The sequence below is a fragment of the Alligator sinensis genome, unplaced genomic scaffold (assembly GCF_000455745.1).
Source record: "Alligator sinensis unplaced genomic scaffold, ASM45574v1 scaffold36_1, whole genome shotgun sequence".
In the NCBI taxonomy this organism is placed as follows: Eukaryota; Metazoa; Chordata; order Crocodylia; family Alligatoridae; genus Alligator; species Alligator sinensis.
In genome coordinates, this window is record NW_005842101.1 from 831,005 (window position 1) to 854,954 (window position 23,950).

The 23,950-nt window shown below is 38.7% G+C and overlaps 1 protein-coding gene across 7 annotated transcripts in view; it reads left to right on the forward strand.

The window, feature by feature from the left end:
- MEIS2 (Meis homeobox 2) overlaps positions 1-23,950 on the forward strand; it is a 212,461-nt gene that overhangs the window by 3,323 nt on the left and 185,188 nt on the right. For all 7 annotated transcript variants that reach the window (XM_025204915.1, XM_025204917.1, XM_006024290.3 and 4 more), the window contains exons 3-7: positions 4-145; positions 632-682; positions 1,453-1,503; positions 2,348-2,497; positions 12,734-12,848. In XM_025204915.1, the coding sequence (XP_025060700.1) occupies positions 4-145; positions 632-682; positions 1,453-1,503; positions 2,348-2,497; positions 12,734-12,848 (509 nt within the window). The remainder of the gene's footprint in view (positions 1-3; positions 146-631; positions 683-1,452; positions 1,504-2,347; positions 2,498-12,733; positions 12,849-23,950) is intronic.

Here is a 23,950-nt window from a genome sequence, read left to right on the forward strand (position 1 = left end):
TAGGCACCCGTTGTTCCCCCTGTTAGCTCTGGTCTTTGAGAAGTGCGAGCTGGCGACCTGCACTCCCCGGGAGCCTGGTGTGGCCGGCGGGGATGTCTGCTCCTCGGACTCCTTCAACGAGGACATCGCCGTGTTCGCCAAACAGGTCCAAGACATTTTTGAACACCCCTGCCCCCCGGCTCCTCGCACACGCCCCCGCACCTAGCACCGCACGTCCAGAGATGGGGGACCACCCCAACACGCTCCCCCCTTTGGACTCAAGTCAAGGGCCGGGCTGGGAAATGTGCTCTGCCACTGCTTCCCACTGGCCTTCTCAGGGAGTCCCTCCAAACCAGGCAGCCAGCCCTCGGCCTCCCCCTCCTGCCCGTAACCCTCGCCCTCCCTCCTGGGTGGAGGGGGAAGTGAAGTGCGGCGGAGTTTGGAAACCCCCCGAAATAAGAGATCAGGCGGGAGAGGGGCAGCGCCGGGTGCCCGGGGCTCTTGCAGCTCGGGCAGGCACCGCAGCAGCATTTTAGCGTGACCTGTCCGTGTTTCAGCTCGCGAGTTTGGCACATGCTTTCCCTCCAAGTGATTCAGTCCCAGGGCTTTGAAAGGGAGCTGTAATTTACGCTGCTTTTCCTTCTCCTTGTAGGTCCGCGCTGAAAAGCCACTTTTTTCTTCAAACCCCGAGTTGGACAATTTGGTAAGGCCTTACCCTTTGCCCTCCCCCACCCCCAGCGCTGTAGTTGTGATATTAATAACAAGCACCTCTCTCAAACATGAAGGCATCGTTGTGAGTGAGTGGGGAGGCTGGGAGCCGGGCTCAGACCTGCAGGCTTGGGGATCGGGGAGGGGAGAAGGGGGGGGGTGCCAGACCGATTGAAAACTGCTTCAAAGAGCCTTCACTTCTGAAGTGAGCCGGGGCAAACTCTGAAGTGCCGGTGCATTGCAAAACTGGGTTGAAAGCCACGGGAAGCTGAAGTGAAGGAAATAACTGCTTAAGAGGAGGGAACTGGAGAGTGCTACTGTAATTCTTTTGCTAATGGGGATGATTTCAATATTAAAAGTGCCTAAATCCGCTTGTAAAGAAGATGCCAAACTATTCATCTCCAGCACCCCCCACCCTCGGTTTTCTTTCTTTTCAGGGCGGTGGGGGTGAGTGTGTGCGCTTGCCTGCACTGCAGCCCCTCCGAAATGAGGGCTGGAGGGGAGAGGGGGCGGGAAGCAGGCGGGAGGGGGCCTCCGGCTCGCAGTAAAACACTAATCACCGCTCCTAAAATAAATATGATAAAAATCAAGTGCTTAAGTTAAACTTGATCAAAACTGCTGAGGCGTGACCAATGAGCTCAAATCCCGGATAATGAGTGCGCGCCCTGACAATCCCCCTCGCGCTGCCCGTTTGGTCGCGCAGCGCTGCCCAGACCCCGGGGCCGCCGCCTCCCAAATAACTCCTCGCTCCAAACTTTCTTGCAGATGATCCAAGCAATACAAGTCCTACGGTTTCATCTTTTGGAGCTAGAAAAGGTAAGAGCCGCGGGTCCGGGGGCCGTGCTGCCTTCCTCCCTCCTGAACCCCCCCTCCCCCCGGGATTGTTTCAATTCCTTGTAAACATTGCCAAAAATACAGGGGAAGCGCAGTGTGACACTCTAACCTGCGCCATCAGAGCATCACAGCATGTGACACCAGACAGACACGCTCAACCCACCCCAGTGCAATTTTAACCAGGTCAAGATTTTTTGGGGTTTTTTTAAATATGCCACTCGAACCCCCTTTATAGCCTGCCCTAAATATAGGCGATTTCCCTGAGTCAGAAATATTATTTTTTAAAAAATAACCTAAATCCCTTTGCATTAATCCAGATCTGATGGTCACATTAACCACAGCCAAGCATGAAGTGCTCTGAGTTAGCAGGAGGTTGTGCTTCCTATGGGGGTAGCTGTACCCTGGGATGAGTAGAGGTTCTTTGCAGGGCAGAAGCCAATTCATTCAAAATACATACAGCTCAAACAGGTCCCATCGCTGGTTCCTAGCTGTACCTGCCTGAACAGTGTATGCTCCAGAGCGTAGGTCCAGTTTCCAATGTTTTGATGTTATCATCAGATCGGATTTTCCTCTACTGAGCCCACTATCTCTCTCCCTCTCTCCCTCTCTCTCTAACTTGTTGCTGCGGCAAGTCTCTGGAGAATAATATGTGCGGCAACAATTTCTCTATTGTTTCCTTGCCTTCAACTATTGTGCCCCTTAATTAGAGTAACTCGTGGAATAGATCACAGTATTTCTCTTGCTACCAAAAGAAAAAGAAAAGGAAAAAAAAGAGTTGCAATCCGATATTCTGCCTTGCTTTTTAATATGTTATTCTTATTTGCAGGTCCACGAGTTGTGCGACAACTTCTGCCATCGGTACATTAGTTGTTTGAAAGGAAAAATGCCAATAGATCTAGTTATTGACGAAAGGGATGGCAGCTCCAAGTCTGACCACGAAGAGCTCTCAGGATCTTCCACAAATTTAGCCGACCATGTAAGTCCTCTAGATGCCTTGATAGTTTTTTTTAACCTGCTTAGGAGTCTCTCCCCCACCTCCCCGGCTCCCTTTTAAACCTGTTGGACGTCCTTTCCCCTCCCCCTATTTGCTGACGATTTTAAAGTTCTTCACTTACTTGGTCTGGGGAGGGTAGGTTTTTGTTTTGTTTCTTCCTATCTGTAGTATAGGGAGTTTCACTGATTTACAAAGTTTCCTGACCTGGGCTACTTGAAACGCTGGCAGATTGTCTGTTTGATCTGGTGATCGGTGGTTTTTTCCTGCTTTGCCAACCCTGTAATCTGTGCAGCAATGTAAGAAACTAAAGGCAAGAAAGTTAGGGAGAAAGTTTGTGATTTCCCCCCTAACTCCTTTATGCAGATGACAAGTGCTGAGCATTACTAGCAATTTTATATTGCATTAAGAAAAGGGTTAGCACATTCAAGTTTCCTATGCTTTTGCTTTAGAACAACTTATTTGCAGAATATAGACTTATTGCCAAGTGCCTGAAGCATCTTTATAATAAAAGACAGTAACCTTGATGAACCAATTATTAACAATGTATTACAGAAAGCTGGAGAGAATTATGATTGAGCAACCATAGGTTAGCGGTTGATTTTAATGCTTTAGTAGTCGGTGAATTACTGTGATATGTGTAGGACTAAACGTTGGAGTGGATGTTAAGAAGACAGTCTTTTGTTTTTCTGGGGGTTTGCAGACTGCTCTGGAGCAGGGTCTTTTAAAATATGTATATGCAAAGAAACTTACAAACGTGAAGGAAAAGATTGCAACTGATAGCACAGAAAAGGGAACGAATTGCTATCGTTAAAAAGAGTGGGTGTGCACTATAGTTTATTTATAGGAACGCATCCCTGGGGAGAAAAGGGTTTACACAGGTTTAGATTCCATTGAACTCATAATCTAAATGATACAGTCTAATATTTTAGCGGCTGAAATATTAATTTAACACCCAGTGTGTAGTTAACTATGCTTTGCACAGGCGCTTAGCTTTATTTCCTTGTGTGTTCAGAGGGGTAGATTGAAATCCAGGGAGAAGCAGCTTTCTATGAGCATTTGCTCTTTGAAAATATGTCTGGGCATTTAATAATTACATTTGAGCTGAACTGGAGCAGGTTATAAGTGATAAAATTATAATATATATATTTAAAAAAAATCTTCAACCTGGAGGGGCTAAATTCTAGGACACTGATAGCAGTTTTTCTATTCAGGGCTTTAGCTTTCATTTCTTCACTTGCATTTGGTAAACATTGCAGGGCAAGATTTTTGTGATATTTTACATTTTGGATTTACCATTTTTAAGTGATAATGTATGCATCAGTTACTGAAAGTTTCTCTTCTATCAGTTACCTCATCTGTAGATAATAAACTCTATGAGGCATGAGACTGATTTAAAAATATTTGTTTTATGGCATTTTCTAACCCTAAATTCATGTGTACGTGCATTACAAGTAAAGCAATTTAAATGAATGGCAACCTGAAAGATATAGGCTCATTGTATATAATTCTGAAAATAATAATAATAATTATTATAATTATAATTATAAAACCTATACCTTTTTTCCAGCACAGTTTCTTTACAAGAGTGTGTTTCAAGTAGAAGTGTAGAAATGGAGCATGCTTATGTTTATATTGAGGAGATTAGATAAACTAGCCTGTTTAGGGTTCTGGCAGATGGCGAATGCTCAAGCCAATTTGCAGTGCTCCATTATAATATTTAAATTCACACACAATGATAGGACAAGGTTGGAGGGGGTTAGCATTTTGATAATTTGATAACTATTATCTTCACTAAAAAGAATCTTCTCTTGCCTTTGTAACTCAAAAAACAAACTCAAGTAAATATGACAACCCATTTATCTTGCACCCGTTAGGGTTTACCACTTCATTGGGTATTATAATTTAAAGCCTTTTATTTCCTGGAGATTTGAGCTATAACATTTTTACTTTAGCCCCCTGCTATTTGTTTTGAAAGGAAGCAATAATTTGTGCAACCAGAACACCAACTGGGAAATGAAGAGTTGTATCACATAGTTACATTTTATTCATGCGTTTTGGGAAATGTGTCTCCTTATTGGATTTTTTTTATGTTAGCTTGTTTTACCAACAAAACTTTTGCACTTTTCAGTAGCTTTGTCCAATCTATATATATATGTGTGTGTATGTGTGCGTACACATGTGTGCGTGCATGCGTGTGCATGTGTGCCTGTGCATTTATATTCACACTGTATATAAGGAGCAATTCACTTTTATTTATAAAGAAGGAAAACCTTTTCTAATTGCTAGTATACAGATGCAAGGAAAAAATTGAACTATCATTTGTGAGCATCTACCTGAGAAATGGAATAGTTCAAGCATGCAAATTTGTCCAATTTGACTCTCCAGGTTTATTTTTTCATTTTCTTTGATATGCATATTTAATACATAGCCCCAGGCTAGATCTCATTTGGTGAAAGTTGGTGCAGGGGTGATGATGAGCCACTTCAGAAGGACAGAGACAGCATGTTGTTTCCTCTTTTTTATCTGTTGGCCCACTATTCTGATCCATGGATCTTCTTCATGGTATTATTTGCACATGAAATACTAGGTGCATTTCAACTGATTGGCTATGAATAATGACAGCTAAAAAGAAGTGTAGTTTAATTTGTTGTGTGCCAAGGTTTCTCTTGTGGAGGTGACAGTTTGTGACAGCTGTTTGACACCCCCAAAATCCATACACCTCTATTCTTATTAAGTGGTATCAAGCTACATTGTATGTGTGTGTTTTATATGTATGTGGGGGGGTGGTGACAGCAGTGGCGGTGGTAGCAGTATATTAGGTACTAACATAGGTCTCAATATTATTCCTGTTGACTTTAAGATTTGAATACAGAGGTAAAGGAAAGTAACTGAAAGAAATACAAGATTAGCCAATATTTATAGTATGACTTCTGAACATGGGGTATTCAAATACTGCATATTTCTTTTCTAGACTCCTTCTGCTGCTATACTTGCATAACTTAATTTTGGGGAGGGGAGTTGAAAAGTATTGATTTCTGAAAAAAAAATACCTATGCTGGAAAAGCAGGGAGCCTTATGCAGTTGTGCCAGATCAGTTTAGTGATAAACGCATATATTGAATTTTATTTTAGTGCACTATTAACTATTATGTAATACAGTCAGTGTAAGAGGGCCAAGGACTTCGTAAATCAAATCGTGCATTGCTAGCTACTGAGAAGCTGCAACTTTTGTTATTACTCTGCTATGTTTAGTAAATATAACAGCCCATAATTAGCGTTTGAATTTTTAACACCCCTATATTTTTTTATTGTTTGAGGTATTAGCTATAGATGGGAAGAAGGTAATTACAGCCATGCCCTGGCTGCACCAGATTAGTTAAAAAAAAACAAAAACAAACCAAAAAACCCCTTCAGTCCCAGCTGCAGTTCAAGTTGCATTTCCCAGCACCAGCAGCGAAAATTTATCATTGTTCAGTGTAAACATGTAGGGCCCAATCCTGCATTCCAGACACAGCCTAAACTCCCATTACCATTTTTTTAGCATCTCAGTTTGGCAACTCATGCTCTTCGGAGATCTATAAACTTTTCAAACATTCTATAACATTTCTTTCCTTTACTTTATTTACATTTTCTTTTGTGTGTAGCTTTGACTAAGGGCATACAGTTCTTCTCTGAGCCCAAATTTGATTGAGAGCCTAAGGCTGCGCTCATTGAAGTTGAGACCCCACCTCCAATAGACTTCACTGGGGAGTAGGATCAGGGCCTCAGTCTATTTTACATTTGTTTACATGCTGTAGTTACTTTACAACTGAGAGGCACTAATATACAGATCATCATATATAAAACATAATTAAAATAGGTGGAAAAATACGTGTGTCTACATTTTACAATGGAATTATTGAAGGATTAGAAATTTGTTGCTTTAGCTGTAGAAGAGAAATATTACTCTGAATGTTAAAATCTTCCAGTTGTCAGATGAGATGGTAATAGCTAGTTTACTTTGTCCTTTTGAACAGTAAGATGCTTTCTTTTTTTTCTAATATTCCTTTTAAAAGGTTTGCTATAAGTAAATTAACAATACCTGGCAAATCAGAAAATCAAAAAATGGGGTCACAAGCGGGTGTCTCAGGTTATAAAACCTAGCCTTGTAGTGAGATTTCAGTGATAATAAGTAGTAAGCATGTTATTAATGGCCTGATACTGTATTTTCTATGCACCCCAAACTCCCGTGGATTTCAGTGGGAGTTCTAAGTATGACAGGAATGGAGGATTGCACCCTAAACGTGTAGTTATGTACTGTAAATGTCAAAAAGAGAACTATGTAGCTACAACAGTAATAAGGCAAATATTTTTTCTTACCAAATTACATACTGGATGGACTTGGAATGTTTCTGTAGATCTTGTGTATTCTGCAGCCATGTGTCATCCAGGGGATTCTAATACACTAGGGAAAGGTGTATGTTTCTAGTTTTTCTTTATGGTGCCTTTTCTGATGATTTCATTACAAATAAAAATTGACTATTAATTACATTTAATTCAGTTTCTGACTTCTGAGATGATAGTGTACTTTACTATCTCTCTGATGTTAGTGTTTCCTGTTAGGTTAGATGTTGCATATCTGATTCCAACTTCAGTTAGAAAGTTACATTTTCCATTAATTTATTTACTATTTTTGTTTAGCTTGCAGTGGTGTTGGATATTGCCTGTTTTCTCTTTTATAATGAAATAAACTTTACACTGTTGCATGAAACTAATATTCTTGAATGTTTAAGACTAAGAGTATCACTCCAGAAGAAGTGTTGCCATGTAGAATTAAATAGAAAGAACACTTACAAAAATCCTGATTTTTCAGGTCTTGCTTCTGTAGTGACAGGTGACTTACGTGCTTGAATCAAAGTTTAATTGAAAAATACAATTGAAAAAGGTGACTACAGCCCTTTTAAGAACAGTGCCAAAGTTCAGGAGTAAAAATTTCTTCTTGAAATGTACTCAAATGAAAGCTAAAGGAGAAAAAATGTCAAGTTTAAATACATTTAGACTTTTAAAAACTTGTGCATATGTATAAGCAAGCACATTGTATGTTATCGGGAGATTGATGTACCTTGCATTTTGGTTTACTTTTGTGATGCTGATGAATAATTCATCATGATTAAAACACAGGACACTACTTCTAAGTATAGTCAGTAACATCATATTAAGTACCTTTAAGAAAGTAAACCTGTGTAATACAGAGCTTTGTGTTTGTTGTAAACATATATTTCAAACCAAATTAGTGTTTTGTATGCCCCATTTACTTATTGAAAGTTTCTTTATATATACTTATTGCCATTCACCACAGCAGTCTCTAAAACCTCATCCTGCATTACATTACACACACATGTGCACACATGCACCCACAAATGTAGGTTTATACAACATTTTTGGCTGACCTAATATGTCATGTTTTAATATATAATCTCAGTGCAGGGACAAATTCTTATTAACTTTGTTGTGTTAGTGGCTCAGTTGATTTCAAAGATGTTGCTAGTGTAAGTAAGGTAAACAGGATTTGGCCAATAGTCTGGGGAAAATAAGCCACCATATGTCGCTGGTATTGTTAAGTTCCATTTTTCACCTGCAAAACTGATTCACAAGAATTACCTTCAAATCGTCAATTAAATTAATTTTAAGTTATCATAGTTATCTCAGTAAAGAACTAGCTATGTAACTTTTATTTTTTTCTTACAGAATTATTTATTCTGGACTTATATTTTCTACAGTTCTTTGTGACAGACAAAATATACAATACTGATCATGCTTTCAACATATAGCTAGAATTTCATTTAAGCCTGTGGGCCAAACCCTGCTTATCTTACTCACAGGTATCATTTGAAATCAGTTAGCTTGATTTTGATTTTACTATCATACTGTAAATCAAGAGTAACTTCCCTATGATTAATTGAGTTATATCTACAATAAAACCACTATGAGATCAAATTCAATCCCAGTGGGACTGCTAGTGCGCGCGCGCGCGCACACACACAGTTTTTCCAGTGGAAGTTTTGGGCCCACAATGAAGATACAATAATCTGCCCCTACATTTGCATTTACACGGAAGTCTAGTATTAGTTAACCCATCAACCTTTGTCCCATATAAGACAAGAGACCAGTAGCGAATCATATAAACTATCAGATGCCTGCCTGCATGCAATCCTGATCGAGGAAAGATTATCCTGTATCAAATATGCCTTGGAACATCTCTTAAGAAATACTATAGTAGTTAAAACCGCTTACAGTTTCCACAAGATTTGCAGCATCGACAAAAGAGTAACACATCAGATTTGCTTCATATACCTAGAGACTCTTGTCCTTTCCATGCTCTTTTCTAGATTTAGCAAAATTCAATGATGGTGCTAAATCAATTTTTTTTAACTTTCAAGGGAGAAAACACTGGCAAAATTGTGTTTTCTAGGGAAGGCTATGTGTGTAAATGAGAAACAGTGGATAGCAGCAGAGTGATCTCCTGTGGCCCTGCTAGTACAAGCTTTCCCCATATTGTCTCCTGCTTTTATATTAATTACAACTTGCATTATCAGCTGCGAGTCTGTAGCCCAGCAAATAGAAAATACTGCCCCTGGAGACCTAGCTTCTTGTATCTATTTTCCATCTCTTTCTATTGTGCTCCACTCAGTATTCACTGCTTTTCTCCTGGTAACACTGCTCTTTAACACAATTAGGTAAGAGCAAGAGGAGCACCATATTTGACTCCCAATTATTAAAACTACTGGGAATAGATACATGTGCACTATTTGCCTTCCATGGTATACTGCAGTAGTTTAGGTCATGATTAAATACACTATGTGCTCAAATTTTATAATGTATGTATGTGTAAGTGCATATACATATAGAAGATCAGCAAATACTTTATAATATTTAGATACCATCCTCAAGGTTGTGTGATCTTTTTATGCAAAGTATCTTTTTAAAGCTTGCAAAAAGAGAAGACATTGTAATGAGTTTATGTAAATAGTCCAGATCCGTCTATAGCTCTCTCTCTAGCAATGGGTCATATCCAAATCCCATTGAAGTCAATATTAAAATTGCCATTGATTTCAGTGTACTTTGGATCAAACTCCATACCTACATAAAAGTTGTATCACTTAGGTCCATCAAGAAAAATGATCTTAAAATCTGTATTTGGGTGCTTTTTCTGTTACAGTATTCACAAAACTACTGCATATAATTGGGCTCATGGCCAAGAAGTTTTTCTTGAGGGATGCAAAATTGAAAACTGTCTATGAAAAAAGGAAGAAGTTGACTTATAGTGATCTTACTTCAAGGAAATATAGTACTGGAGATAGGGCATTGTGCCCCATCCTAATGGTTATTGATCACAGTTTTTATAATACAAAGGAGTAGTTCCTTCCCTGGATTTTTAACTCTTTTAGTATTCTACAATTGCATCATGTAAATATCTAATTTTATTATTTTTATCTCTTAATAGAAGACTGCCAAATTGTTTCCTCAAGAAAACTGTCTCACAAGAAATACACTGAATTCCCAGTCCATGCAGTCTGTCTTTCTAAAACTGGGTCTGAAAACTGAGGTCAAGCACAACTCAGACTGGTAGAGACAGCAAGTGTTTTCAGCTTCAGGAAGTCTTATTCAATGATCCTTTCCAAATCACTGAATTTTCAAAACAGAAAGACTGGTCTGGCTTTTGAAATACTGTATGCTAGGTTTTGTATGACATTTGCCTTAGAACATAGCTGAGGTGTTACTGGTTAATTATTGTAATTTTCATATGTGTGATAAGGAGCTTTAACAGCAGCCAGCTTAAGAGAGCCTGCAGTGCATAAAATTAACATAACTTGCTGTGTTTCCTGAAAAGTTTTGCCTAGGTGAACATGTTCCAATTATTATATTTTCTAAAAGAAGGTTCCAGCCTCATGTTGTTGGAGGGCTAAACTCATGCTATGCTATTGTTTCTTTCCTTTTTCATGTATTTTTTCTAGCTCTTTATCTGATTACCATCCGGCAAACAGCTGACGCTAAGAGGCTGCAGAGGGCTGAAGAGCTCCTGTCTGCTGTTTGCCTTCAGCTTGAAGCTATTTGAGTGGTTTCCTAACTCAGAGATAAAAAGAGAAGCTCATAGGCACAACACTGTTTTAATCCAGGCTGCAAAGAAACTTGCTCAGTCTTCGCATTTTATTTCCATCTGAACTTTCCCCCAACCTTATTTTCAGTCACAGTCTATTTTTTAATAACATCTGAGCCGCTTCGACCATTAGATTTTTCATTTTTCCTTTCATTTTTCTTTCCACCTGACTTCGTGACATGATGGTAACAGATTTTTTTTTATTTCATTTTTGGGAGGGTGGTATTTAATGGTAATTCTCTGGCTTTAGTTGCTGAGACAAATGCATAATACCACACTCTAATTTGTGATTTTTGACAGTCTTTGTTGCACTTATATATTAGGGAAACAGAATAGGTAGATAGAATTTGTGTCCTAAACGTTATTAGTTGTGCTGACAAGTTATGACTGTTACATCCTGGGAAAATCCTGCTTGATTTGCTCATATATGCATTCCTGTTGCTTGAAGTGAGGCCATTTGCATACTTAGGGTGATAAGAGTTTGCCTTCCTATTAATTCTTGGTCACTTAGGACCTAATCCAAAACTTGTGACGTGAATGAGACTCTTTACTTTGACCACAATAGGACTGGATCAGGCCCATAAAGATTATATTCTTGGGGTTTGTGGTAAGCTATTGTCTGACTGTTCCATTACGTTGCTTTATGTCCGTTACGTTATATTGCCGCGATGCCTGTGATAATAATCAGTTTGGGGAGATTATCTTGAGGTGGTACAATATATTTTTAGGGCCTTTCATTGGGGAACACTGCTGATTTGATTGGATTTACTTTAATTCACATGTGTGTAAGTGAAGTCAGAATTAGACCCAGAGAGTATATTTATCAATACACAGTTGCAGTTCTTGCTTATATTGTAATAGCTTGCCACGTCCTTTATTTTCTCAACACTGATTGAAGAAAAAGCATCAACTTTTCTTCTGCAAAAGTGTTACAATGTGCTTAATTTAAGTTGTCACATACAGGTGACATGCAATGCAGGTCCAACCCCTAGTCTGATCTGTTTCATGTGTTCTTGCTCTCCTTTTCTGCCAGAGGAAATTCCATCTCTTGCCTGCCTTCATGTGGAGCTGATAAAGCTCTTCCTGTACAGTAGAATTCCTGTTTTCCTTTAAGCAACAGCAGGGTATTGGGAATGATCAGGAAAGGGGAGGAGGACCAGGAGGAGAATACACTCAGCAAAATAGCACTAAGCTGTAACTTTCGGTTTTCCTCACTTATACTTTTTAAATAGCAGTTCTTCACTCCAGGAAAACCAATACTCAATAAATTAAACATTACCATGAGTTATATGACTAAAGTACAGTAGCAGAGGTCTTAGTTAGCCAAGTTTTGTCAAACTTCATATGTCTATCTTGTATATTCTCTTTTATTGTATTTTATGTGTATTAATGTAGAAAGGATTACATAAAAATCACTATATATATTATTTCATATAATCACCTTGTGATTATTCTTGACTACTTGTAAAAGAACTGTTGAAGAGTGATACATCTAGAAAGTCTTTAGAAATGTGTCATACCGAAGAAAAAATTCCTTACTGGTATATAATATGTTTCAAAGGAAACTTATTTTTCCCACAGCTCTGCATTTGCTTGAAGTATTTCCAGCATTCAATTGGTGGCAGAGAGAGAGGGGTGTGAGGGTATGCTCCGCTCCCAAACATTTTTTCCTTTACTTTTTGAAACAGTTCTTTTACTGTTTTTCTCTTTGCCTTTTTCCTGTAGGGGGAAAAAATGGGCAATGGGCTGGCAAACCACTCCTGCCCCTTCCAATCTGACCACACAGTATTGTATTACATTGCAACTAGTTAATTAAGAAACATTAAAACTTTTGTCACCAACGTTTTCCTCACAGTTTTAATGCAATTACACCCAGATAACTATTGGAAGAATAAAAATCTGTATGTCCCCTGCTTCTAACTTCTGAAGACATATTACATTGCACAGACAGTATCAGTATTTGGCATATTTCACAAATGCTAATGTGTATACTTTTCCCCCCCCTCCTCTGTTTTCTTTCTGTTCCTCATTTGCTATTGGAATGGGAACTGTGGAAAAAATTCCTTGGCATTCTGACACCAGAACCCTTCATCTTGGCGAGACCACGATGATGCAACCTCAACGCACTCAGCAGGCACACCGGGGCCCTCCAGTGGGGGCCATGCTTCCCAGAGTGGAGACAACAGCAGTGAGCAAGGTAAAAGGTCAAACTTTTTCCCTGTGCAAAGTAGGCATGACTAAAATAACTTCAGCTTTTTTTATTATATCAGTACATCTGCCTTAGTGTAAACATGGAGTGGCAGGCTTGCAGTGTAATCAGCTGTAACTTAGGGAGACAGTATTTCCTTTTCTTAACCTACTTAGCTGCATTTTATTATTATTTCAAAGCAAAATATCTAATCTTCAAACAAGCTTTGTAATAACAATTGATTAGTTCTGCCAATTCCTTTACAAATTTGGTTATCTACAGTTTATTTTTGTGTGGTGTAAGTAAATATAATGACAGGCACACTCTCCAGCTGTGATGCAGTAGTTTGTACTGGGCTGTAAACAGATAATTTAACTTGCAATATTAGCCATAAAAGGATTGCTATAGTGATCCATAAAGCTGTTTAAATCATATCAAGAAAAAGCAAAAGTTAACTGTGACTGACTGAGAAAGCCTCTTGTAGTGTATACTGTGTCTGTGTGTGTGTATACACACGCACACGCGCACACACACAGACACCCCCCCTCCCCCCAATGTGAGGTACAAGAATTGGATCTCCTGCACTTATATGGTGAGGGAGCTTTCCAAATCTAGAGCTCAGAATTGCCATCTGACTCTGATGGAGGTGTAACGACAAGGCTGGGCACCCGGAGCAGTTGCCATACACAGGGACAGCGGCAATTTGCAGTTGCTGCTGCACCACCAGCACAATCGCATGGCAGTGACAGCAGCTGTTTTTATCCTACCCTCCCTTAAGTCAGCACCTTGTGCAGCTGCCCTAGCTACCCTGCCCTAGTCATGGCCCTGGGCTATGGATTTTGAAAGCCACCTCACCACCCAAAGTGCAAGAGATCCAGTTTTTCTACCTCACATGGTCATTCATATCTGCACCAAGTTCCAGTCAAATGCCGCCATTGTGGTAGAATAGCACTATCCGTTAGCTTCACACAGGTGTAAATGGCTGCATAAAGTGTAGGGCGAGGAAGAATACAGTATCAAACATTCCAAAATGAAGTTTTCATTCAATCCTTTGCAAAAGTAGGATTCACTATTGTTGGATTTTCATATGGGTACTGACTTTTAACTCCCCAAAATTCAGGTTGGCATGTGATGGTTTCTTGCCAGTGTGCTGAATTGGACCCATCTCCTCTTTCAATATATTATTTGTAATTTTCTGGTAGTGGAAGAGGGTGTGACATAGGGTGCAATTCAGCTCCCTTGGAGTCATTTGGAGTCTTTCCATTGATGTGAACTGGAGTTGGATCAGATCTGTAATGAACTATAACAGCCACAGCAATTATTAGTAAGGAGGGCCTCAGTTGTAGAACAACAGGTCAGCATGCCTCTAATAATTAACGGGCACACTTTACTGTTTATATGTACAGTATTTTTGGGGTGGTGAAATAAAGATGATTAGGGGAAGATTTACTCAGTTATGTTTTTATAAGTGCCCATCCCTGAGACATCTGGGAGCATGACACAACTTAAACACATCAATGAATTAATCTGAACTGTCCCCCTCAGGCAGGACAAATAACCCCTGTAGTTGTGTTCATCCCCATGTCCCCCAACAACCATAAATTATTTAGAGACAGTCCATCTTCAGTCAGCACTTGACCACAAGGACATGTCTTGTCATCTTGAAGTCCAGAAAATTTGAGCTCTGGTGGGTAGCCATTAGTGAGTTCCACAGCCATGGGAAGAGGGGTTCTGTGCCTGAAAATGTGACTCTGATCTCCAGGCATATCAATCTGGGGGCTGTCAGCAAACACTCCCAGGCTGATCTCATTATTTGATATGATGCATGGGGGTGATGGGCCCAAAGATAGTCAGCTACAAGGTCTGTCACTCAAAGCTGTGGCCAGTAGTAATGTGCACAATATGCTCATAAATATATTACAGTTATTTTGGCATCAGGTCAGCTCTTACATAAAGGCCAGTTTAATCACCTGAATGCTGCCTGGTGTACTTCAGCAGACCAATGTAATGTGCTTCCTCATATACTTGGTACACTTTCTTTTGAAGTGCCAATCTTCCAGTGGAGTGTCAGCATTCCATTCGACTTCTAGCAGCTGAAAGATGCACATTTCTGCAATGTAAAACTAGGCAAATTTCCCACTGAATACTATGGCCTGAATTACACTCCCCTCCCTATACAAGAAAATACCAGTGAGAGGAATCTAATGGGGGGAAAAAAACAGCAAGCATCTCCTTGTTACATTTTTCTTGAATTGTCCTGCCAGAGGGGTAAGGTTTTTCAAACTTCTGGAACAGTAGGAGTTCTGTCTCCAAACCCAAAAGATCCTTGGGATCAGCAAGATGCCCTCTTGTTTTATCCTTGTAGGTTCCCAGTGGTTTGGCTCTACTAAAATTGTGCCACCAAGGCTTCTAGCTATTGCTGAATCCAGTACTGTACTGTAGTAGGGAGCCCTCCAGGTGAAGGAGCCCTTCAGTACCATGGCAAGGAAGCTTGGCACCTGGGGCAAAGCCCTCAGTGGCAGCCTACATACACACAGATCTGGGGGGGCACATGCTCCCCCCCATACTTGCCCGGGAGTGTATGCAGGGGCGGGTGCCACCCTCCCCTTGTCACCACGGCCCCCCAAATGAGCTGCTTGTGGCTCTGTCCCATGCCACGCCCTGACTGGGCAGCACCTGTTGGCGCCTCTTTGCTTTGGCACCCAGGGCAGTTACCCCACTCACCTGCCTCCCCCCTGCTATGGCACTGGAGGAGCTCATGAAAGAGTTCATACAGCCTCAGATTGCATTAATGTCCCACTGGCTTTTTTACTAGTACCTATGGCAGAGGTGAGTGATTTGCACCATTCCTTCATCCTGCGTATTGACCTTCTTCTATTTTCATGGGTTCTCCTGGAACATCCTTCCTGCTAGCCCAGAGTTTCTAAGATACAGTTCTTGACTTCAGGGAAGCTCAGTAGCTCAGTGGGAGCTGGAGAAGAGGGGAGAATAGTGCCATGGTTGTTGTTGACCCTACACATAGGGCTCCCTTCATGATCTTATGATTAGAAAGAAACAAGATGCAGGAGAATTTTGCCTGTTCATGGCATTCAGTATCAGAATTAGAATGCCACAGCGCGTTGGCTGCATATTCAGCACTGAAAGGGTTAACAGTCAAAGTCTGAACTGAGTTGAAACATCCTAGCTCTGAAGGAGTTAAGAAAACGGCCTTCAGGCAATGAATGATGAAAGATTATCCTAATTTTATTAGTGGTGAGTGTCTGTGTTGTTTTTAGCATGTCACCTTTCTTGTACAAGGGAAAACTAGGCTATACTCTATATTGATCATCTAAAAAAACATAAGTACTAGTGACCTGTAATCTACCAAGCATTTATTGACTTTAATGTGGTTCAGATCCACAGATACAGATCAATGTCACAAAATATTATGGTAGTGAATAGTAAATATGCAGTAGATCTGATCAGCTTGTTTCTTGTTGAAAGGGAGGAGTTAAATATATCCAATAATAAAAAAAAAAACCCACTCTAAACATTTTACAAAGAAGGGGAAAAAAGGAGAAGCTGATTTAATGGTCTAATGAGGCCATCTTCCAGAGACTTGTTTTGTGTAAGGCTTGCTTTGACCTTTCGCTTTGCTCAGGAGCCCAACGCTTCATTTTTCACATTCTTGCAATTACGTTAACGCTTCAAGCATTTCTGACTCCAAGTCAGCTAGCAACACCAGGCATAACTCAACACTGTGAGTTTTTCTCCTCTCTGTAGATTCATTAACAGGTCACTGGGGTCCCAACTGAAATTTAAAACTGACTGGTTCTGTTGGGTTAGTTGAGTTATGGCAAGGGAGATAGCAGGAAAGGGGCTGAGAGAAGGGGAGGAGAGAGAGAAGACCCTGGGGTTTTTACCAGGGAATATATGTGTAAAACCCTAAGCAGCACATTAAAAGGTGCGTGCAGTTTTATCATCCAGCCATTGCTTTGGAGAAACAATATCTGGAAGCCTTTTGGGGTACTACTTTTTCCTTGTTCTGTGCAAAACAAAGTAAAAGTGCCTCTGCATTGCTCATGCAATGTCCAAGTGACTGCTTTTAAAATGCCACCAACTTCTTGTATTCCGCATCAGTTTCTACCATAGTGATGGATATGTAGCGCACAGACTTTAATTCTCATTTAATCTCTTTATGGGATATTTCACATAATGAATATGGCAGATTTTGCCTGGAAAGTAGGAAATCAATCTTTTTAAAGGTTTAAAAACATGTGGTATACAAGAAACCACTGGGGAATTGTTTTAGTTTTCATCTTTGATGACACAAGACTGTGTTCCTGGTTTACCATATTCTTAGTTTTATAAGGCCAAGAACCTAATCCTGAGACATGATGAGCAGCAGCAGCAGCTAAAGTCAAAGGGAATTTGTGGCTGTTCAGTATCTCCGGATCAGGCCCAGGGTGAACATAAATTAAGAAGCTAAAGGCAGAAGGCCTGGTTCTGGAATTTATAGAGTAAATTTAATAATTCAGTTTGAGCTGAATCATTAGCTCGTCTGAATAGTTGCACTGGCTTTGAAGGGACCCTAAGTAAGTTTGAGCAGAATGTGGCCCCTTGTAGAAAGAAGTAAGAATGCCAGGCTCTCACAGAATATCTAACATAGTCTTTTAAACATTTTTTTGTGATAGTTTGATGTTTTGGCCCCACTGATTTGTCCACAGTAGCTTTCTGTGGGAAAGATTAATTATCTGCTTCAGGGCAAAGTCAACAGAGATATTGACTGAAATCACACATGCTTATCCTAGGTTACATCTTTGGGTTGATGCATATTGGAAAAGTTAGGCTGTGTGAGTTTCTTGTTCACTATGTAATATAATATGGTATATGAATTTGCAAACGGAACTAGCTGGTAATTCAGAAAAGGCCTGTCTTGATTATTTAGACTATACTAACACAATAGGCATATATGAAATGAATTGGTTTTGAAACTAATTAAAATAGGAGAGGGATGAGTTGTATTAAATAATGCAATGTATTCATATGGAGTTGTTTTTAATTCGAGTTTAATACCCAAAATTTTATATTGTAAATAGAGTGCAATATCAAATGTTGTTTTTCCATGATTTTTTTAAATGTCATGAGTAGATATGTATGGTTTGGACTGCATGTGTATCTCGTTTGTATATCTTCAAAATACCTCAATTTGACACCTTCTCGGACTGAGAGTTTATTGGTGAAAAGCTATCATTTTGTTGTTAGAACGTAAACTCCTGCTAGAGAGGCCCAAACTTCTCAGGTTATATTGTGAAAAATCAAACTTCCTAATAAATAACACTCCACTGAGGATGCATCAGTTCAGAAACTACAAATTTCCTAGAGGTAAACTGTATGCAGTATGAACACTTAAAGAACAATGATATTTTTCAGCTGAGGAAGATCCAGAAAAAGAGTAGCTCTTATAATTTATCTTTTCCTTTCAAGTTTTCTTGTCCTGTCCCTGTGTTGATGTGTATGAGTAATTCCCATTAATGGGTGATGGTAGTTATGCATGTGCGCTAACAGAAGAATAGACCTTTAGAGCACATGAAATTTACATTTTTTCCATTGCTGTAATTGAGATGTTGACAAATTGGAGAATATTGATGAGTCTTTGTTTGAAGTATTTCTTGCCAAGTTTGTTTTATTTTTCGTGGCTTGAACAATGGTGTGGGGTCAGCAGCAATGAATAAGAAGGGTAAAGATAACTTTGTATTTCAATATTTTGATGTGCCAATATGAAATAAATTGTCTTAGGCAAATGGAATATGCTGTTTTAATCATTAGCTATGCATGAAAGAAAAATTGATGTTGACATCTTTGCTGTAAAATCATTGTAATGGGGCCTTCCTTACAATTCATTTTTGTAAAATTCATTTTGTACATTTTGCAGCAATTGAACAATCCCTGCACTGTGAATAGGCAGAATTCCCAGAAATACTGAGACAGTTGGCCCAGTAACTGCTGAGCTCACACTGCACACCACATGCACATTAACTATAATGCTGCCAGAACCAGTATAGCTAAATATATTAACATTTTAGTATCCACCCAGCTTTCTTTTCTTTTATTCTATTGTATGAACAAGTACTTTTGTTTTTATTTTTACCATTTCTGTCCCTACCTATCAACCAGTCAATGGGGCTAGAATGTCATAGTAAATCTTTTTTATTTATTGTACAGTTTTCTAGTCATTATACTGGTGAAAACTGCAGATACCCACCTTTTATTGAATTTAAAGCTTAGAGGTGAGTGAGCTCTTAAAATATTATAATACATTTTAAGACTTACATCTTACTCTATTAGTTTCCAACCCACGTAGTTATATAAAATGTTTTTTTCATGCAAATATACAAGTTATTAGAAACATTTCCTATGTATTCTAAATATGTTGTGCTGGGGTTTCAGATGCAGCCTAGGAAAAACTCTGTCAATGGAATGTTTTCATAGTGGCAGGAATCTCTTTAAAATAACCCTAAATACAATATGACAGATGCCATCTGGAATAATCTTTTGCTAGTTGCTTTTAACTTTTATTTTTCCTACAGCTAAGTTCATCCAAAACTGGTCACTTACTGTTATGGTAAACATAGTGAACTTTTTTTTTCTCTCTTCTCTACATGAATGCTCAAAAACAAATAAAAAAACAACCCCCCCCTCAAGCAAACAAAAAAAGCCCCTAAATAATGTTACTGAAGAGACTGTTATCAGTGGGAAGTTTCTCTTTATCATTTGATTTTTTTTTCTCCTCCAGATGTAGAGAGTAAAATTCTCCCTCAGGCCATACCCCCACCCTTCTCCAGCATATCTAACTCCACCCACTGAAAATGATAGAAATTATTTGCCAAATTATAGTACTGTTTTACAATATTTTGTTGTCATAATGCAACACTCAAACATGCAGTAGCAAGTGCAAGTGTTTAAATGCCTTCCTGTGTTGTTACAGTCTGACTAATTTCTTCCTATATATGTTAACTTATTTGAAAGATCTAGTGTTGGAATCTCTAGATTTTTTTTTTTTAACTTAGTTGTGTAAAGGGATGTCTCCTGATGCCTGTTAGAGTTTAATTTAGAGTAGTAATTAAACTTGAATACTGCCTCATAAACAAAAGATAAACAATAAACCAGCCACGTTCCCTGCTGTTTCATAGCTTTCTTTCCCAGATGTTTTAGCCTGATAATTTTTACATAGTGAACTACCTAGCATGGAGTGCTGTGGACAGAGGTCAAAGACTAGTTCTTTGTAATAGAATTTTTTTTAAACTTTCTTCTAAAAAAAAATGCTATGAGATTTTTTTTCTTCATCTAGCTGGTTAAACTCTGAGAGGCTGAAAGACTGATTTTGTAATTGATTCTGTAATTTTACCCCACTCATTTAACAAAGCTATATACTGATTTAAAAATTTTAATTTGATCACCAGTGACCTAAGATTATTATGACAATGACAATGAGACTTTCACAAAAAATTAGAATATTCTGTTTCATTAAAGAAGAGGGATTCCTTTTAGTGCTTTATTGATTCTAAGCAACTAAAGAAATGTTGACAATGGAACATTTTTTTTCAAACCATCCCTCAGGCTACTGGAGCTTCTGTGTCCATTTCTGGACCATTCCACTGTCAGCCATGATCTTTCTAATTGTCAGGTACTTGTAGGCCATTCGAATGCAGAAGCCATGTTATTTTCACTGGGTGGGGTAATTACTGAAAGCTGAGAATAGCTGTTCTAAAGACAGAGGGATACTTTCATGATCCCATTAGCATAAGAGTGGGTAAATTATTCATGCCAAGTGAGGATTCTATGGGGAAAAGTATAGTTAATGCACATAGTTTTTAAATGTATCCCTTTCTGCTCTGAGACTAAATTCTTGTTGGATTCAGTTCTCAGACATTTACGGGAAAGCTCTAGTGGCATGTTAGACGCAGTTCATCTCTCTCTGTTTGCAGCGCTCTCAATAGAGACCATCTGGCAAAGATCCAAAAGGTGATTAAACAAAATGATCAGCTCTTGTTGCTGTGTTACATGTCCAATACTCTGGATTAAAAAACATGACCCACGACAGTCAGTTAACGTCATTCTCCCCACCCCTCCTTTTTTTCCCCTTTTCTCTATAAGAATTCAGATGGTCCACAAATGTCTATGCCATCTTTGTGTCCTTATGGCCCATAATCATGAACAGGTTGTGCAAATGGCTCTTTCTGTAACACGGTCTGTTCCAGCAGCATAGAAACATTTCGTATTAATTGGGTCAGTCTAATGTTCATAATGACAGAGGAAAAAATACTAAAATATATTCTTGTAGTAAACATTAAAAATGTGCACTTTCTGCTATGAGAGGTAAAATTTGACAACAGACTCATGTGATTGATTAATTTTCTAGAGACTGAAGAAAATCAAAGGATGACATTGTCATATGCTGAAAATAGGAGAAAGTTCCTTATAACCAAATAAAAAAAAGGTGGGGGGGGAGAAATGAGCTGTGGTTTAACACCACAATAAGGGATGAATTTACAGCGTTATTCAGAAGAGTACTCCCTTACCATAAACAAGCTGATAATCACACTGAATCTAACTCCCAATTAGCTCTTCCTTCGCTTACAGAGATCAGCATACATGTCCTCCTTAAGCCGTGATATGTTGCTTTTGAGTCAGACAGAACATTTGTATACCTTATGTCATATTCAAAATTTAAGGATTAACACTATATATTACCAGGAAACCCAGATAATCAGCAAGGTAATTTTCAAACCAATCACTTAGATGACTGAGTTAAGGTAAAAATGCCAAGACTGTGAATAGGGGACATATGTATCTTATCTATTGGGGGTTGCACCAAATGCCAAGTAGTAGTGTAAATTCAACAGAAACCAGACATTGTTGGAAAGTAATTAAAGAAATATTGAAATGAAATCTACCATATGAGTGAAATATTTGCAGGACTACTTTGTTGTTTCATACATAACAATTTGCATGGACTTGAAGAACCATTTTTAAACTATTTTAGCACAGAGCATTTTTGACTTGTAAGCTGTTTAACTCAAGTTACAGGACTAACTCCAGTAATATTCAGAGGTAGATGTAACCTGGCTTTTAGCACTGAGGTTGTTTCTATAAAAATATCACTTGGTAGATTAAGATGGAATGCATGAAAACAAAACAGAAAACACTAACAAAATAATTCACCTTTTGCTTCAAAAACTAAAAATATCTACCCAGGCTGTCAGCTTCCCTTACTATGTAAGGTGAAAACAATAGGTAAAAGATACAGACGTGTCCAGAGTGCTTAGGGAGGGGAAGTGAGGCTCCCCTAGAGTCATCACAGTGTGGCAGATGAAAGGGACCCACATAGCCTTGAGGGTCTGAAGGCTATTACAGGGCAACTCATGCTCTGTTATCATGCTGATTTTCAATTGATTTTTGGTTGTACAGTACTTGTTGAAGGTCCTCTAGAGCATCAAACACTGCATTATGGTACTACGCATTGCAGTCCATGTGCTTCTTGTCTTACTGTCTTCACTTTGCCTGGTAAGAATGTCCAATAACCATTCTGTGATTTTATTTTTTTCTGAAGCTTCTGGGGACATTTTCTACTGGGGGAGAATAGAATGGGTGAAAGGAGTTTGACAGCCATATTTATTCATCTGTTAATGTGGTCTGACATATTTTTTTACCGTTTTGCATTTTCAAACAAATTTGATCTTAAATAGCTATAAATTATTGAGTGTGTGTGTGTGTGCACGTGTGTGTGTTTCTTTTTAATCCCCAACCTTACTTCTCAACTTTGTATCTGATGACAGGCTACATTTGGGATCCAAATATATTTCCATCTCTCATAAACCTGGTGTCTTATTCCTGTAAGACGTTGATATTACAGAGGCTTAATCTTGGAGCTGAGGTTGCAAAGAGCTTTTCATATGTCACAAAAATCAATTTTACGTATTTTCAAGCTTCCGCCTCTGCTTTCATGTTGTATGCTTTGTTTAGGTCCATTCTAACACATGAAAACAAGTGTCACATATTTGGGCCTTAGCAGCCTGAGATTTCTGTCCATAGCATTTTAGTTTAATTTAAGGAGTTTAACTATTTCAATTGTATTAGTAGCTAACTATATGGGATAACATTCTTAAAAACAATTTTTACAATTGTGCCTGCAAATTTGCTCAAGCAAGCTTTGGTTCACACCTACATTTAAACATTCAAATGTCTGAGTGCACCTAATTGTACAATTAAACACTGACTGTGGGACCTTGTAAAAGCTATGTACTGTCTCTTTAATGACCTTCCCTATCTGTAAAATGGGGACAATAGGATTTCTCTCCCACACAAGCGTTTTGTGAGGCTCAGTCACTTTAGTGAAGTGGTTTGCTATCCCTTAGATGCATATATAAATAGCTATGTAAAAGTGCCAGGTATGTTGTTTTTATATTAATCATATGAAGCTTAGTGTAAGCAAAGCAAGAAGGATCTAGGTATGTATCTATGTATTTTACAGGTTGTTTAGAAATTTTCTATTCTTTCAATTAAAAAAAAGGTACATGAAATAGCCTTAAAATTGTAGACTGTTTTTAGAAGTGGTAAAGTCTGCATTTTTACTTTGAAAGTAGTACTTATGAAGTCAGTAAACAAGGATGACATGTACTTGGCACCATCAGAAGGGTATTCTCCGCAGATAGGTAGAGTGCTTTAAATAATGTCTTCAATGTGCAGCAGATTTTGCTTTGTCATTACGTATCTTGTCTTTCTATTAAAAAAAAAAATCTTGAACAAACACATTTCATGCCAACAATTCAAGGAAAGCCCTGTTCTGTGTTCATACTTGCACTCTCTTTTGCCTCTCATAATATCCAATGGTAGTAAGGCATTATTTATTTTGTTCAGAACAAATGTCTTTTTTTTTTTTGTTTTTGCAGGATTCCTTTTAATACTCTAGTGCTGCAGAATGGGTTTTTAGTTACCTCACGCATAGTGGGCTCAGAAAGCAAGCTTAGGGCATCAAAGCTAGCAGCACTAGCATAAATAGTTTAGCTCATATTTTAGGGGTTCTTTTTGCCAAATATCACAATACAGTGCATTCCCTTTGCTGTAGGGAA